General features: G+C 38.6%; 1 protein-coding gene across 1 annotated transcript in view; it reads right to left on the reverse strand.

The window, feature by feature from the left end:
- Window positions 1-92: 92 nt before the first annotated feature.
- LOC145238535 (uncharacterized) overlaps window positions 93-18,097 on the reverse strand; it is a 31,624-nt gene continuing 13,619 nt past the window's right edge. Inside the window, exons 7-13 of the mRNA XM_080101732.1 lie at window positions 17,076-17,154; window positions 15,811-15,990; window positions 15,075-15,510; window positions 14,243-14,792; window positions 12,598-12,779; window positions 2,695-2,847; window positions 93-2,388 (exon numbers count right to left, since the gene is read on the reverse strand). Coding sequence (XP_079957858.1) covers window positions 1,529-2,388; window positions 2,695-2,847; window positions 12,598-12,779; window positions 14,243-14,792; window positions 15,075-15,510; window positions 15,811-15,990; window positions 17,076-17,154 — 2,440 coding nt within the window. The 3' untranslated portion in view covers window positions 93-1,528. The remainder of the gene's footprint in view (window positions 2,389-2,694; window positions 2,848-12,597; window positions 12,780-14,242; window positions 14,793-15,074; window positions 15,511-15,810; window positions 15,991-17,075; window positions 17,155-18,097) is intronic.

Genomic DNA, 18,097 nt, shown 5'->3' on the forward strand with positions numbered 1-18,097 from the left:
GGTTAATTGTTGCTGCCAGTCACAAGTAGTGGAAAATAAGCTAGAAATACAAGATCTGGACTTAAACCAAGTTTGTCCTCTTGTCAACCAGGGATGATTCAAACCGATTTATTGTTACAAACCTTGGAACATTTCACGGGCCAACAGAGAAACGAAAACGCCACTAGCGGAAATTAAAATGCGATCGCAAGCGAAATAACACGCACGAAATCTGGGCGAAACGGCAAAGCGTTTATACATACAAAAATGATATGAAATGTACGAAAAGTTGGAGCGCCGGGGTATTACAAAATTAAAGGCCTCAAAAACCTCGCGGTGGAATATGATGTATTGAATTTGTGACGGAAAAAATGGAGGAAATAATTGTTGGTGGTACGACTTTTGGTGGCAGCTTTATTTATTGGACACATGGTGCGTTGTAAAGAGGTTGGTTCAATGGAATATGGCACACGGGTCCTTTGGGGCTGGAACACAATTAAGCACACAAGCACGCAAGCGGGTTAGGAACTTGAAAAAGCATCAAATAAAACACAAATAAGGGAAGACGGGCTACGTTTGTGTTCGTTAAAATACGGAATTTGCAGGTGTCTCTCCGACGGGGCAACTACGCAAACAAGGCATGGTGCTTGGTATATCGTGGCCTTTGTAAGACAATGGTAATAACTGGGATAAAATTGGCCGCTCGATTGGACCACTGAACAGGATTATTAAACCAATTGTCGGACGCTGCAAAACCTGTGGAAAAGCTGAGAGAATATTAAAGGCAACAAAACCAATACTGGGTCAAAAGAAAATATAAAACGTCAACGGTGGTTGCTTCAGCATATATTTCTGTGGCAATTTGTTTCCAGTTAGAATGTCGCTTGAATCCTCCAAATAAACCATGGTAGAACAAACAAACGTTTCACGTCCAAATATCAGGATTAGACCGAAATGTTTGTTTAAATGGTCGCGTCTGATTCTACCTTGCGCTGTATTATCCAAGCAAATAAGTTAATACTCTGACATGCTCGGCAAAAATAAGCATTGAATTGAACTTTGTAGAGAGAAGGTCACAGTTAAGTTAAACCAGGTTGCGTGAAATTCTGAAGTCCATACCCATATGTGTTGTTGTTACAAGTTGTTTTGTTGTTACAAGTTGTTTTTACCTTACCATTATGTGGTTTTGTGCCGCAATTCATAGCAATAAAGCATAACAAGCCATGCCTCTATTTTGAGAACAGAGTTCCTATTGTGATTGTTTCCTTACAGTCGTTTGCTCAATTATGGTGTACAATGATGAAGTTAAGCAAAGTGGTGAACGATGCTGTGAAAGCAGATCGTTGTTTATTTGTTTTCTATTCCAGTGTTATATATTCATGGTGTAAGCGACCAAGCTTCTTTCCAGCTTTATCCCACATTAATGCTGGGCATAAAACGCATACAGGACAGCGAGAGAAAAACGAAAAAGGCAAAAGCTACGAGAGAGAGCTGACGATGACTGAACAGCTTTGCGGCGTCAGCATGGTAGAGCTTATGGTGCTAATTATTAGCTACACTTTGCACCCTGGCCCAAAGCGCTTGACGCCGTTGGACCAGGATAGTTGATGGGACGGGGTGCGGATGCCATGGCGCCGTTCGCTGCCAATTGAGGCGGAGGCGCCATAGTGCTGATGTAAGGCGGCTGCGAAAAAAATCTCGGAGGTGGCGCCTGATGCAGCCCCATAACTGTCCCAGATCTGGCTGCCGATGCCGGCGGTCTGCTGCCGACCATCGCCGCGCTGCCGGTCGGCGTCGCTGTTGTCCCACTTGTGAAGAGCATTGTTTGAGCGGCACCTGACACTACAGAGGTTTCACGCAATGCAAGTCGCCTTCGGATCTGATCTATTGAAAGCTCAGACAATTGCGTTGCCGGTGTTATAGCGGGTCCACCCTCGCCGCGTCGTACAGGGGTTGGGATTCCTAGTAAAGCTAAAGTCTGCTCAACCGGATTTACCAACTGATTGTGCTGAGACAGTGAGCTGTACATGGCAACTGCCTGTTGTGGAGGACCTTGTCCATTCAAACTGCCAGGAGGATGGGCTAGTTGCTGTACAACACTTACACCTGATTGGTTCACATGAGTTTGTGCGTCAGTACCTTGCACGTAGCGCACCAGACCGGGGTTCATCATCTGTTGCGCGGGCTTGGGAGCCTCAAAACCACGCGGAGAATGCATTTCCACTCCTGGGTAGGACATTTGAGCAGGTGGTCGATTCCCTGTTGAGACTTGGGCGAGGTAACGTAGTTGTGCTTGAGATAACGGGTGTTGGGGCTGCATGTGGGGTTCGATGGATGGGGCTTGGGGGGCTGAAGGGGGGTAAATCGACCCCATTCGATCTTTTACCGTCACCCTCTTGCGAACTGTTTCTATGAAGACAAAATGTCAATGGTATTAAAAACATTGTTGGTGTTTCCAATTCAAAAAACTTTTGCACACACACACACACCAAAAAAAGTTAACGAATTCTGTCAATTTTAATGCCATAAAAGTCCAATTTAAAACGCCTTATGCTGCTGGTGTAGCAGAACGTTACTGCCCCTGATTTTACAAATCGTAATAACATTTTGCGATACTACATCGTCTGGCAAGAAGCCATAAAGGGAGAAAAAAAACAATGTTTATTTTACCCACTTCATGAACCACTACCAAAATGTTGGTAACCGTCAGTTTACCTTGTCCGTACATTACAGCCTTCCGCTTTCTGTTCTTCTGCTTCGCGTCGCCATCACCTTCAGTCACAGAGTCGCTGGTTCGCATTTCCTCAAGTTGCTCGCGAACAGTTTTCTTCACTCTGGCCCCCATGTAACATTTGCGCAACTGAGAAACTGCATAAAAATAACAAGACACATCACGTGACTGAAACGCAAAACGCTGATTGGTCAAAAGCAAGCTAAACGATTTTTGTGTAAAATGTTGACCCAAAACAAACTACAAAGCATGGATGGCAAGTCTAAGTGAATTGGAATTAGCTGATAAGGATTGTATGAGGTAACGACCAAATTATGTGGGGGCAAAGGAACTAGTGCAACCTAAAGGAGATTTGGGATGTGGTGATGAATCTGCCAGTTAACATTGCATCTAGATATTGTTAGCTTGTATATAAGCGTTTCTTTAATCAACTCTCACAAAATATTGTTTTATTTGCGTTCCCTGGGTACACTGAGGACCATTGGGAGCAATATTAGATGTTCACGCTGTGGCCACACACCAGGTATGTGTGTAGCAAAGATTTTTTTATGCCTTTGCATACACACAAGCCCCCTGAGTACACCGAGGGCCACTGTGAGCAATATAGATTGTTACATAGATGTTTACGTATGTGTATACACATAAGCTCCCTGAGTAGGCTATACTGAGAGTAATACTAAATGTGCATGCTGTGGCCACACACCAGTTTTATGTGTAGCATAGATTTTCTAAGGCTAGTAGTGCATAAGCAAGCAGAGCCAGTGTTTGTAACCACACTTATTATGCTGTAATAAGAGGTCCTGCATCAAGGTTATTGTGCTGTGTAACGAGCAGAGGTCGTTGAACAAGAGAAAATTGTGGCAGACGCGCGCGTCAGACGAAAACAAAACGCGGTCCCGAAAAACTTGTATGTAAATGCGACGTGAAAAGAGAAGGCGCCGGTTTACTGGGCTACACGGAGTCGGTTGGCTCATAGGCAAGTTGCGACACCGGTACAGGTAAACTTATAGCTTTTGTGAAAACGAGGTTGGGTTTGAAATTCAGGATTGTTAGCTGTTGCAGGAATGTGGTTTAAAGTGAAAAGGGGTAACGACTTCCTGGCAGTAGTAAACTTAAATTTATGTATTTTGACGTGCATTTGAGAAAGGACTCGTTTCAGCAGAGAGTTAATTTTTGACACAATCCCAAGAACTGGAGTCCCCAGGACAAAAGGTGCTGTTTGCGCTCAAACACCACCAGCGCATTTTCCCGCGCCCGCTCCTCCGTCCTCCTGCTCTTGTTTCTTCTATTGCTCTTAAAGAGCACATGAGGGAGAGTGCTCGGAAAATTACTCGTCTGAGCACCGAAACTCGTCTGTCGTCATCGAAACTCTGTGGGCTAGTGGCAGCAGAGTGGTGGCAAGCAAGGTGGTAGTCATTCAGATGTTAGCACTTGTCTTGCATAGTCAGTTGCCAGTGCCAATTGAAGTCTGGGTATTAATATTAGTGCAGTACTGATAAAGCTCTTGACAACAGAGTTCTAAATGACTGCGTTTGAAGGTTGCATGAGGTTCTGTAATATTGTCTGTACAAGTTTGTAATAAAATTTCCTTGTATTTGAACATCAGTATCAGTTAGGCATTCGTTTTTTTCGTTGCATGCTCTTTTTGGAAAGAAAACAATTAAAGACTCTGTTAATGAGTGCTGATTTTGAATTATTAGTTTCTTTTGTCACAGTTAAAAATGTAACACACTTAAGTGATTTTTGGGGTTTTATCGTCACAAATCTCTGCAAAACAGAGGCTCAGAGACAGAGTTAAGGCATTAGGGAAGAAGTAGGGATTGTCGTACAACGCATCAAGGCAGATTGCATGAAATGCATTGTGTTGGGTAATAAGCTCACAGTGCTTCCTTCTGTCGGCACTGGCTATGACAAAGCGGAAAACCACCATCCTGCGATCCCGGCAAGAAAAAGCTATTGTTTCTGCAAATTTGATGGATCTTTCGGCTTTCCGGGAATCACATACACGCCCTGGATAGTCCACATTAGCATTGAGAGTGCACATGTGCTAAGTTTGCTGCAAAACCTATGTTGTTTCATTTGTTTGTGACAGATGTAAAATAAGGGTTAGATTTTGGACTAGTGTGATGCCAAACAAATACGATTGTGCAGCAAAGAAGAACTGTTGTTTGTTCAAATAGAGTTTTTCGCCCAATGGAAAATAAAATAGGTTTTACCTTCAATTAAATCAAGATCTGCCAAATTATACCAGGAGTAGTAAACAATTCTAGTTTAGCAAATTCGTCCACGAAAATTATGTTTACCTAAACTCGCACTAAATATTACACATTGCAATAAAAATGTTTGTGAAAACAGAAACAGAATGTTCGTAGTTGTGGTTTTAAAATCAAATAAAAACGCGCCCAGTCAACTTAGACCTAGAACACGGCGGCCATTTTGTTTGAGAATTATGACTTACCGCGTCAGAAGGTAGCACTCAAAATGCTTGCACATTTCTAAAGCTGGCAGAGTATTAGCGGGTTATTTGTTTTCATAATCGACAGATATAAACATAACTAAATCAAGCACTTGCCACAAGCCTATTCATAAATAATACAGTTAGACATGGCATAGATTAAAAAAATTATCATACCGCGCTTTGTTAAATGTGAAATACCAACCAATATAACGTAAAGTTTGAATTTAGCCACAAAGAACAGGGTCTATAATGTTTAAGGCGCAAAAAAGCAAGCTTAAATCCAAAGGAACCAGGTCTATTATGTTTTATGTAACGTAAGCCGCCCAACAAGCAAGTTTGAATCTAGCCTCATAGAACAAAGTATATAATGTTTAAGGCGCACACAAGCAAGTTTAAACCGTAGGAACCAGATCTATAATGTTTAAGGCGCCAAAAACCAGGCGACCGGATCGAGTTCTTTGAATTTGGTTCCTGGGATTCCCATTTCAGTTGAACTTAGTCGTATCGAAGAGTTGAGAAGAGAGTAACTGGTGAAAGGAGTGAACCGTGTCAAACACACTGGCCACAACGTCTGCAAAACAGCGGAAAGCCCCAAGAACGAGCCGCTAGCTTTGCCATGCACATGTTGCGCCCCTTTATACGGTGGAGATTTATGAACGGGATATATTTCCCCTTGAGGTGTTTGTGAATACGTTTAAGCGCTTAGCCTGTACCTCAAGAATTTTAGGACGTATAGTTTGCTCACATTAAATGATTTGCGTAAAATACTCCATCAAAACAGCGGTAACTTAATTTTTTATCACAAGTTAATGTGTTTGTTGTTGAATTTGCATTAATGCAATAAATTTGATTTTATCACCATTTATATTATCGCTTCACTGCCAGAAAATCTGTGTTGCAACTCCAGTAATATATTTTTTCACCACACTTAAAAAATGAAAAAATGCCCTTAATGTGAATTAATAGATTATCGTCACTGAGTGGGTTTGGTTTGTGGTTAGAAATAGTTGAAAAATAGAGAAATAGTTGTACCAGCTGGAATTAATACAGTTTAGGACAGAATCAGAGGGAAAATAAGCAACGTTTTTTTAAATACTTTGTACCCATAATTTAAAGAGTACACCTTTTTCATTTAATGAACAATATTGCTAAGCAAGTTAATATATTTCACATTACACCTCCTTATTAAGATTTTTTAATTGGATTGATGTGTCAGTCACATTTTGGATAACCATCACCTTCTGTGTGTTGTGTGTGTGTGTGGTTAGGTTGGGCCTCTAACTGTATAAACAGATAGCTGAGTTGAACAAGATTTACAAATTAAACCTGACGTGGTAAGATTCTCCGTGGGTGGGATCCAACAGTCGTTTCATGTGTTTCAGCATGTTTACTTTTTAATGTTGGATGTTATTCTTCATCCTAATAACTGAACGCCAAAGCGTAGAAATTTCACGAGGTTGAAACTATCGTTGCTGCAACTGACAGCAGTTCTTTTTAATCTGTGTTTTATTAATAGGCAGAATTGGCACTGACAGTCGATTTTCAGTTTCAGTTTTTGTTGTGGGTTATTTTTGTTGTGTGGATAGACACCGAAACAATCTATGGAAGCTATGATGAGTAGTTATGTGGCGTGATGTAAAAATGTAAGAATGTTACGATGTCAGCAGGCTTGGGTGACTGGTTAAGAGGTGAGGCTCGCAAAACTTGGAAAATGTGTTGAAAAAAATAAAAGATTCGATTTTTTTAAAGATGTAAAGTTTTGAAACATTCTTAGAAAACTGTTTTTTTTAAACAAGGATTTGCATGTCCTTGGTGTTTGTATTAATAATTAAACTGTTAAACTGATTGGTGTCATATTAGCAGGCCTAAAGGCATGTGTTCCTAAAAAGCTGTTCTTGTGACTCACTGCTCTGAACTGAATGGAATTTGAGTTTCACATATTACGTCAATACATCCTAGTGATTGTTTGGAGTTCGATTGTAACCGGTCGAGCGGTGAGGGAAATTTTGCCTGACAAGATATTGGAAGCAGAATTCGCGAGAAAAATCGTACGAAAATAGGAACGGGTTTTTTTTACGAGATACTTTGAGGTCACTACATCAGGAACAGAAACACGGGTAACATGTTGGCAAACTTTGTCAGTTACATCACTTTAGGGAAGTAAACCGCAAAATTTCGGTTCAGTTTTCAGTTCAGACTTGGTTAAAAGCTTGACAAAGTTTTGATTTTGCCTTAAATGCCTTGACTCAATATTTTGCTTTTTCAGGTTTATATGAATAATTTGCTGTTAAACTGCTTTACAATTGAATAGACTTGCTACTAAAGACAAGAGGTAAGTTTTGCATAAAGTAAAAAGATGTGCAAAAGAAACAATTTAGAGTATGATTAAGTGTGTTTTTTGTTGTATTTTGGCCTTATTAATTCCTTTGTCAGGTACAGCATGAACTAGAAAGTCTTTTAAGAATGGGTCAACGATTTTTTTGTATTTTTGCCAGTACATTTAATCTATTTACCACATTGGTAGTTTTTTCGCCTTTTGAAGAATTGTATATGTAGTTTAAAAGCGCAAATACCAACTGTATTACTATTTTTTTCTCTTTTGTCCATAATAGACTCAACTAAACGAACTAAATACGAAAAAACGAAGGATAAATCTTTAACAGGGAGATCCAGTATTTTTGATGACCGCTTAAATTTGCAGGGGCATACAACGGACGTTAAGCTATCGCGCTTCGTTAGTGACGCCACAATTAAGCAACAAAATTAATTGGAGGCCGTTATTTTTGTGTGTAAGCAAGTAGTTTGTCTTGTGTTGAGAATCAATGTAGGTCGTACACTGCGAAGCGCTATTTTGTGTGCAAGGAGCTAAAAAAGTTTTGTGACTTTGAAATTTGCTCAACAAGTGAAAGAGAGGTATTTTGTTTAGTCAAGTCGTGTTGGCATTTCATAATGGCATTTTTACATCAGGTAAATTTGTGTTTTAGAAATTCCAGTATCTTGTGGGTGTAACGGATAGATGCTAACTTCTGCAATTTGGCCTTAAGCAGTAACTCCGGCCAATAATATAAATTTACTGACAAAAATACCACTACTTTTAATTTCGCGACCTTGACAGGCCTGCAGGCGTACAGTGTCATATTTTTGTACCGTCCATTGAATCTACACGCACAGGCGCATTTTAAACATATAACACTGTTGGTTGCACGAAAAAAGATGTGACAGATTGTGTCTATTATTTTAAACACATTTTCTTTTACATTGTAAGTTAGCGGTCGGCAACCGCCGGTCCGCGATGAGTTCGTTACCGGGCCATATAATTTTTCAGGATAAATGCTTAACATTTTGTCTATGTATACCGGGGTTAATAAACTAAAATTTCAGATTCAAAAACGATGCGCAGTCGAAAAAAGGTTGCCGACCCCTGTTGTAAGTTACGGCGGCACAAAACAAGAGTTTTTTGTTTTGAAATTTGAATCTTTGCACCTATAAACTGTCAAACGTGACTTCCTGGTAGCAAAAGCACCCAAAACACTCAATGTCTGTATTCAAATTTGCCGTTTGATCCATTTGTTTGAAATGTCATAACACAAACCCTGTATGCAAAACTGCGTGTGTGTGTGTGGGTGTGGAGTTAAAACCATATGTTTGTCAATTCAAGTTTCACTTTAGCGAACTTGTAACAAAAGGCAAAAAACATGAACCACTAGAATATAGTTCATAATGTATTTGCATGTTTTTATGTTTCTTCAAGAAGCGTTTCAAAAAAGAAACATTCATTTTTTATATTTGTTTTGACTGTTGAAATATTTGTGACCTAGAGTTAACATTTGGGCATATAACAACACAAAAACAAGTGGCCTTATAATGGTATCTTTTCCCTGTGTTAAACATTATGAACGCCCACAATTAAACATTAACTGGGTTTGAAACTCTATTTGGGGGAGCGAGGAAAGGGTTGGAGCTTGTTTTGGGGCTGTAGGGGGCTTTCTACAGTTTAACTTAATATGCTAAATGAAAATTGGCAACTTGCATAGATTCTGTACGCAAATAAAAAGAAACATTATTTTTTGACCAATTCTTTTTTTTTTTGACAAAATAAAGTGAATTATGAGTGCTTTTGTTGTTGCTAAAAGTTATAGTTAGGGGACCAAGCCGGATTAAAAGTAGATCTAAATTTTTCAAATTTCGCCATATAGCCTTTGCAATCAATGATCCACGATTGCTTATAAGCTCCACGCCTCAACGGCCCAGTGCGCCTTAATATGGACAGCGTGAAAATATTCTTCATTGCTTTTTACCGCTCTCAACACGTGGTTCAAACTTCCGGCTTCACCTTTTCCCGGAACGCGATTGGTGAAGAACAAGACCTCGCCCGGCGCAGCGCACCCGCTCAAATTGGCGGGAAAAATTAAACGCGCTTTACCTCCACCACGTGGACACGCTGTATAAAAAGGGTTTGGTCGCAAAAATGGCCACATAGTGCTCTGGGCGTGTTTTCAAAAACGGTAAAGGGTTCGTTTTAGCCGCGTTCGCAGTTTGGTCGCCATTTTGGATGACTGAGCACACGTTGTAACGCGCGTTGGTCTTTATTTTGCTGATTTACATCGTTAATTCACCTGTTCGCTTGTAAACCCAAGACAGATGTTTTTGCGTTTTGGATTCATTAAGTTTGAAAGTTGTTTATGTTTAAAGGAATTTAGTTTGTGGCGAATGTAATGAGTCATACGATTTGAATTATGGTTTAAAACGTTAAGCAGTCAACTTGATAAAAAATAATTTATAAATGCTAAGGGGTAAACGTAGAAATAGATTATTTTTATTATTTCTTTGGAAATCTGAGTGAAATGTTAATGTGTTGTCGGACATGCAGTTTTGGCTTCGGACAATTTTATGTCGTTGCTTGAGTGAATATTTTTTATAATTTATAATTTTAATCGCGTGTTGTTTAAAACTTTAATTCTTGTAACATTTCAAGCAAAAATCGAAAATTGGTAAAGTGCTGAATTTTAAGCGTTTTTAAATTTCAAAAAGTAAATTTGCCAGAAAAAACTTAACAAGGAGTGTGTCTTAAACCAAATCGCACTTGGTAATAATTTTTGGCATACAGTAATGATTTTTTGCGCCGGTAAATGAAAACAAGTTTGGAGCAAATGAAATAGGCCGTTTGTAGAACATTACACCGAAAAAAAGTAAAATTTGTATTAGTGATTTGTTGCACAATTCGGTTAAATAAATAATTTTCAGTTTTCTGTCATTTAAGCTTTTTTCCTGCAGACTTAAAAGGCCTCGCAAAAATTCGCTTTGAAAGCCTGTGATATAATTATTATTTTTGTTTGGGAAGTAAAGAATTTTGCGCAGGCTTTTTAAAGCAAATACATTCTTTTTAAAGAGAACTAATTTTATTCGAACTGACGATGCATGTGAAGTAGTAAACTGCTCACCAATGCAAAACTTACAAATTATGTTTTCTTGTTTTGCAATATTTACCGAAATACAAAAAGAGATAAGGCCCAATTTTATTTTTCCCTGGTGAACGGTTTCCTTATTTATTTATTTTTCCCTGCATTATAAACGGGATGTGAAACAATATAAAAAGCGACAAAAAAATAAACGATCATAGTTTTTTTCCAAAATGTTATTAAACTGCTTGTGTCAACCTAAGAGATATTTTCGTTGTTTTGCGATTTATGCAGAATAATAATGTCAAGTTATGGCAGATATATGTTCCAATTAAAATCTCAATTTAGACAAGCTTTGTTTGTGTAAAAGTAAACGACCATTTTATGAGTTGAAAATCGGTAAATATTATTGTTGCCAAAAGTTTGTGGAAGAAATTGCGAAGATGCAATTTATTTTGAACATTTTTTTTATACAAGCCACAATTTTTTGTTTGGATATCTTTTATTTGGATTTTCGGTTTTATTTGTTGAGGAACGTAAACTGAAAAATCCAATTTAAGTTGTAATTTCGACAAAATAAAAACCTCAAAAGTAAAACCACCATAAAGGCTTGTAACGATTTTCAAAAACTGAAATCTTTTCCCAGCGCAATATATCATAAAATTTAAATTTTAAAGCAATTTTGAGAGTTATTTCCGTCGGGTTAATCCCACCTAAACGTAGATATATATTTTGTAAACCAAAAAATGACCGTTTTTGCCGAATAGCGCTTAGTTAACTGAATGGTCAGTTGACACAAAATGGCCACTTCCAAACCCACGGCGTGTTATAGGTCGGTTAAATCACGTATGGCATTAAATTTAAGCATTCGCAGTTCAACGCATGATATGTTAATGCACTTCATGGCATTTTTTTCGGATAGGAACTGCACGAATTGTGAATAAGTATGTGTCCACCAAAATCAGCTTCCTTATAACCGAGTCAATAGTTCAGACGAATGGTGATTTCGAACTTCAATCAAAAATTTTAAACCTTTTCGTTGTTTGAAATTATCAGTTGCAATTTGAACTTATTGTCATGGAATGAGATATGGAAAGAAAATTTGTAGTGTCGTTTTGATACTTTGTATATTTTTGTGTGAATTCATTTTTGTCCAGTAAGTAATATTTTATAATATTTTTGTCTTATTTAAATATTAAGAAAATGTCTAGGCCCAGATTTTGGGAATCCTATTTCTGATATTTAAATAAAACAATGACCAGTTTAGTTGAATGTTAAAAGATGTTTTCAAAATAGATTTTGTAGTTTCGGTTTGTGTTGAGATTCCAGAAAATGGTAAACTTTGAGGTTGTTCACGTTTTTGCCCACGAGCTATACCAGGTCGGAAAGTATGAGTCAATGGTTAAATGTGATTGCTAAGTTCGATGTAGTAATGTGGTGAGATTCGTTGTTTTTAATGTATTTAAACTGTAAAGTAATTCTTGGGTGAGAGATATTAAAACTTAAAAGCGTTTTCCATGACGGAAACATTGCTTTTGCACCAAAAACGTTAAAAGAAATTGTCCTAATTTCCAGGAAATAAAATTTGTAGCAAATGTTGCAGCACATTCAAGTTCTAATTAAAAAAATATTTTTTTGGCTTGTTTAAACCGAAAAATAAAAATTATTGACAGATTATATATTAAGCATGTTAATGTTTAAACATTATTCTGGTGATATGGATTAATTTTTTGTTGGAGAAATTGTCTTGTTTTAAACCGTTTTTACTTATAACCAAACCGTATGCCCCAGATCAAAGATTGGCGACCTGCTGTTGTCGTTTTAATTGTCAAATTGTATTTAAAGCTATTTACCAATTAAAAATCAAGTGTGAAAAAATGGGGCAAATTGACATAAAAAAATTATAATATTATACTTCCAATAATTTTACCGATTTTCACTCCAAGCAAAGTTCTGTCATCAAGCCTTCTCTACTTTACAACATTCTTTATTAACTTAACTTTCCATATTTCACTTTAGAACATTTTTACCTGGAATGCCAAGTTCATGGAGACGCTGATGTTCCTCATAAATATTGCGATGACGAAACAATCGGCCACAACCCGGCCAAGTACAAGTCTGCCCTCCAGTGGTGCGACGAGGTTTACGTGAAAATGCGGCCGAGCTCATGTCGTTGCTGTTCTGACTTCCGCCGTTCAGCTCATTGGATATGCTACAAGGTAAGCGTAAGAGTTTAAACTGTGCTGGGGTGTGCGTTGATGTAGACTTTATTTTGAACGCTTGATAAAAACAAAACAGTCTTGTTTCTGACCAAGTTTCTTCTTAAATCCATGTCTACTCTTACTAAGTCATTTTGTAAGAAAAAAAATCATTATCAAAGACGTGGAAAATGCTAAAGACCTTGTAAATAGTCAGTATAATCAGGGTTGACATTGATTTAAACATAATCATAAGGATGACTGTGAAGAGAATGTGATTTTCCCACCAAAAGAAACAGATTTTACATAATTATGCCACTAATTTTGAATAAATATTATGACTTTTATGTTTGTGAAGCGCTTAATTTTTCACAGAAAACCGAGTATCACGAACTAATTTTGTAAGTTATTGTGCTAATAATTAAAAACAGTGGCCCTATTTTGTGTTGGAAATAAATTTTTGTTTTTATATGAGGCAACAAATCATTTTGGCAAAATCTCGGGCGAAATAACATGAATGTTCTTGAAACTGGGGGGAAAATAAGGACGCAAGAACAAAATAAGGACATTTCTTAGGAACAAGTACAGCTTGGCAACCCTGTATATATTCAACATATTTGAATGCAAATAATTCTACAACTACTAAAATGCCATGAGTTACATTGACTATGACATCGGCCGTGTATATGTAGTACGTCACGGGTAAATTATTTCCGACATTTTCTTTGAGAAATTGGTTCAAGTTACTGAACAGCGATAGTAGAAACCCCCTTTAGCGGGCGTCCAAATAACTTTCGTACCGAAAAAAAAAACATTTAAGTGTTTGTCCATTAGCAAACAATGTACTGGAATTTCCATGGGAATTTACGCTCTGCAGTAATTAAGCAAGCCATGTGATTGTGGAGAAGTGGATTCTTCACATATTTGGTTTGGCGCGCATTTACAGGCTATTGGATGTAGCAAAAAAAATGTTCGACTGTCCCTTTTTCCATCAAAATCAATTTACAAGTTGTTTCGATTATAAGATGTAGAAATAACTCTGTTTTGGACCCGAACCTTCTGTTTTCGTCATTAGCGATTTTCAAGCAGGTTTGGGACTACATAGTGCGCGTGTTGTACATGGTTGAGAGGAAATAATTGAAAAGATTTCCGTCACAACATAACAACGCGTTTTCGTGTTTTGTCACAACAAATAGCTTGTGTGCTGTAACACTTAAACCAGTTGTAATTATCCACAAAGTAGCAATTTGAGATACAATATATTATTAGTTTTTAGTTTTTTTTACGTCATTCTTTTGCGGTGTCATAGTTGGTAATTTAAGTTTTTTAAATGGGAGTAAGTGAAAGTCATGTGCGTGTTCATGATTTGGATCACATGAATTAACTATTGACGATATCATGTGCAACAGAGCAGTGAATAGACTAGTTTAGTGCATCGGGAATGATGCAAGTTGGGACCAAACTACCAGTTACTCACCCATACAAGTCTTGCTGGTCCAGACCCCTGTAGCCCATCTCACTCTCACTTCCCGTATCTTGACCGGTTTGAACGCTCACTTCTGACGGGGCGCGCAAAAGCGGCAACGCCCCTTCCTCCTCCTCGGCCACACCCACTTTCACATCTGACGTTAAAACGAGCGCCTCCTGCTCCTCCTCGCTAGAGCGAAGAGCGCGCGCTCTCTGTGGCATGCTGAGGTCCAGCGCTAGATCTTCGAAGTCACTATTGCCGTCTTTGTTGTAGGAATCATAAGATCGACGCGATTTGTCGGGTGGTGACCTTGAGAGACTGTTCGAGATTGTGGATGCGTCATCCGTGACGTCAGCGTGTTTGCTGACGTCATCCTGGACAGGGAAACCCCCTGAGACGGCGTCGATATCTTCGTCCGAAAGCAGTTCGACCTTGATCGAAGCTGGACCAAGGTCACCGTTCTCCAACGTGACGTCAGCTTGCGACGATGACGTAGGACTGACACGTGGGGGCAGCAGACTGGTACGTATCGCTTTGGCAACGATTGCTGGCGAGCTCGCTGAAACGTTTTCATGAGTTAATTAAAAAACTCACGTTCTAGTGTATGTGGATTAATTGGCTCAACTGCAGCCAAACGTTTCCGAAACAAGGTAGTTTAGGAATTGAGTGTGGAAATTTAAATAACTTTAAACGTAACTTTATTGACTTTAACAAATGAAACTAGATACAATACTAACGGAACCGTGTGTAAAAGTGATGCTTTAGCCGCTTTATAGAGGATTGCGACAAAGTAGAAAAAAAGTGGCCAGCTCAGAATCAGAACATTGTGTCATATTTTTACCTGGTGGAAGGCCTGTGACGTTGTGGTTGGGCAATACAGGCTCCACTTCCTCCGTTAAGCCGCCGTATGTTCCCCAAACCGTCGAATCACTCACAGCACTTGTCGCTCTCACGTTGCGTGACTTTGCACTAGACGGGGAAGCCGGTAAGCTCTTACTCATCCGCTCAGCCGGAATTGAAGACTCGAACTGTGACGGGGTCTCCACAGTGCCCCTAGTGACATGATCACCGCCCAAGTGTCCGCCGCTAGATGGCGACGATGAGTTAAGGGTGATAGCGTTACATGGTGTGCCAGACAGATCAGTTGGCATTGTTTGTTGTTCGTCTGATCTATCAGCACTCCATGCAACGAATTCGCCGCTAGCAACCTCATCGTCGCTAATTTCAAGATGATTGTCTTCTTGGTCGGAAGCCTCGTCTGTCGATTCCCTTGTGTTCTGAATATTTCATTAGAGTTGATTAAAGACAATGCAGAAACGACATTATTCAGGCTGGGACCCGCCAGATAAATAACAAGTTATTTGGACTTAAAGTTATGGCGGTTTGGTGGCTGATTTTATCCAAAGAAACGTGGAGGTTTCAAATAAAATAACACAGTTTGCAAAAAATCATATAGAAGGGGTTGAAAAGTAAGGGGATGATACGTGACCATTGTTTTAATGCAATGTGACTAACTCATCTTAATATGGCAGACAAAATTGAAAGTCCAAAAAATTGTAATGTGAACAACAGCTTACCATTGGTACAGCTTCCTCTGTCGCATATTGTGATAGCGGTTCCACTGGCGGTGGTTCCCCACTATATTGTTCGGGTGCGTGGTCGCTTAGTGGCGCACCTGCACTTACAGTGGACAACTGCTGACCCGGTGCCATCGTCGCTGCTATTACGTCGGTTTGAACGGAATTAGGAGGGACGTTCTGTCAAAGAAAAGTGAAACGGATTGCATGAGATTGTTAAAGCTGTCTCGGGACATAAACAAATGGCGTAACAATGGATTTATTAAGTTTATAGAGCTCTTCTGGCAAATGTATTTTTGTTCCGACGTTTCGACGTCCTATACAGGTCGCCTTCATCAAGGTAAATAACACTGAGTGCGCATATTACAGTGCACGATAAACAAAGGAAAAATGGAGTTATTGTTTGCACCTATTTCAGGCCTAACAGGGTAAATACACTCAAATACCTTTTTATTGGGTTTGTATAGTATGCGTGGTAGCAACAGTTTGTAAAAACTGCTGATAAGTAGATTTGCTATGTATTTGATTTCTTAACATGGCATGTTCACCCAAAAATTGAACACAATTAATGAATGCTCCAGACACCCCATAGAATAGAGTACACCGGTGTTTTTTTAAGCGACGTTCTTGCAAAAAAACGAGCACAGCTATTTGACAAATAAACTTTTGTTTTTTGCACAGCGCCAAGCAACACTGTCCCCTGTATAACTCGCTTGAGTCTTGACGTAAAAATATTTTGCCCACTAGAACTGTTTGACATTTTCCTTGTACTGCTGTTAGGTGGTAATGAATAAATTGTAAACATGGTGTATGCGGTCTTGGTATGTTCCATAAAACGTTTATTGACAAAAAAATAATCAACTAAGTTAATTACACGTCATAGCAATGTTGCCAATGGAGAGATTAAACAGCGCCAAGATTCCCAAACGTTTTTTTATGTTGCGTTGTTTAATTAAGAATCGAATTCCTATTAAAATGGCAAAAAACGAAAACAGTTTATTGTAGACGTTTTTATCCAAAGGTTGTCATCATCAAATACACCAACTTCGCGAATAAATACACATTAGTGGGTTCGTTTATTGCCTACTTATTGTTGTTCGTTTGAAAATAGAAAGGTACGCAATAAATTGTTCATGCAATTTTGCTTTTCCGAAATTTGTTTTGTGACTTAATTTTTACACACAAAAATCTAAAATATTTATTTCGATAAAAATGACGCAAATAGTTAATATATACATCCGTATTTACCCTGACCAGTAACTTACTGATGAAAATATAGAAGTTCCGGTTTGGGCAGCGAGGTCAGAAGATGAGGTTCGCACAGCTGGGTGGCGGTAAAGAGCTCTGAAAAATAAAAAATAACATGATTTCTATGGCCTTAAAGTCGAAAAGCCTCTACGTTTGTGAAAATTCTTCCTTCAAAGATAATTTAAACAGCCAGTGTAAAGTGCGCATTTAAATTAAGTGGGAACCTTTTTAAAATAGAAATAACGACGGCTTGCCAAACATTAGTACAAACCTTCGTTTCAAAATTACATTTAAACTAGTTTTAAAATCGTTATTACGTGTGTTGGGCAACTTTCAATTGTCATGCTTTTGTTTCAAATTAACTTTTGAGAGGTTTTTTTGACACAATCGGCATTTTTCTTGTCAGCCCAAAATTTAGCGGTATCAGCGAAAAGGCAGCGGAGTTCTGTTTTACAATTGCACTAACCCTGACCCTGACGTACATGAAACGCGTAAAAAACTGTGCCACAAACAGCGTGGTGAGATTAGTCACTGACCCATGTTGGTCACGGTCAGAAAAATGCTACACGGCAAAATTTGAACAGACGATTGAAGTGCGCAAGGTTTGGCGAAAAAAGTCGCAAACATTTCTATAGTAGAGTCTAGGATTTTTTACAGCGTCTGCAAAGAAATTTTCTTAACACATTGAACCAGAAATACTCAATAAGGTTGCACATTATGTTGTGCAGAAACAGTTATCAACAGCATGAAAATCTATGTTGCGTGTTAAAGGTATACAAAATATATTATGATCGAGTAGTCGAGTAGCGAGTGTTTTACAACAACGATTGCTTTTATGACGTTACACAAACGTGACGTATCACTATATATTTTTGAGATTGGTTCGGTGCATCACTACTGAGAACCGACTATATCGGCTCAATACAGAGCTCCAAACGGGCCCGAAATTGGGCCTGAATCCGAAAGTACAAGCCCGAATCGTTTTTAAGAAGCCGGTTTAGGCACGAAAGTTTGATTGACAGACCTATACATTGAAGCC

Source organism: Phallusia mammillata, chromosome 7 (genome assembly GCF_965637545.1).
Source record: "Phallusia mammillata chromosome 7, kaPhaMamm4.hap1.1, whole genome shotgun sequence".
Taxonomy (NCBI): Eukaryota; Metazoa; Chordata; class Ascidiacea; order Phlebobranchia; family Ascidiidae; genus Phallusia; species Phallusia mammillata.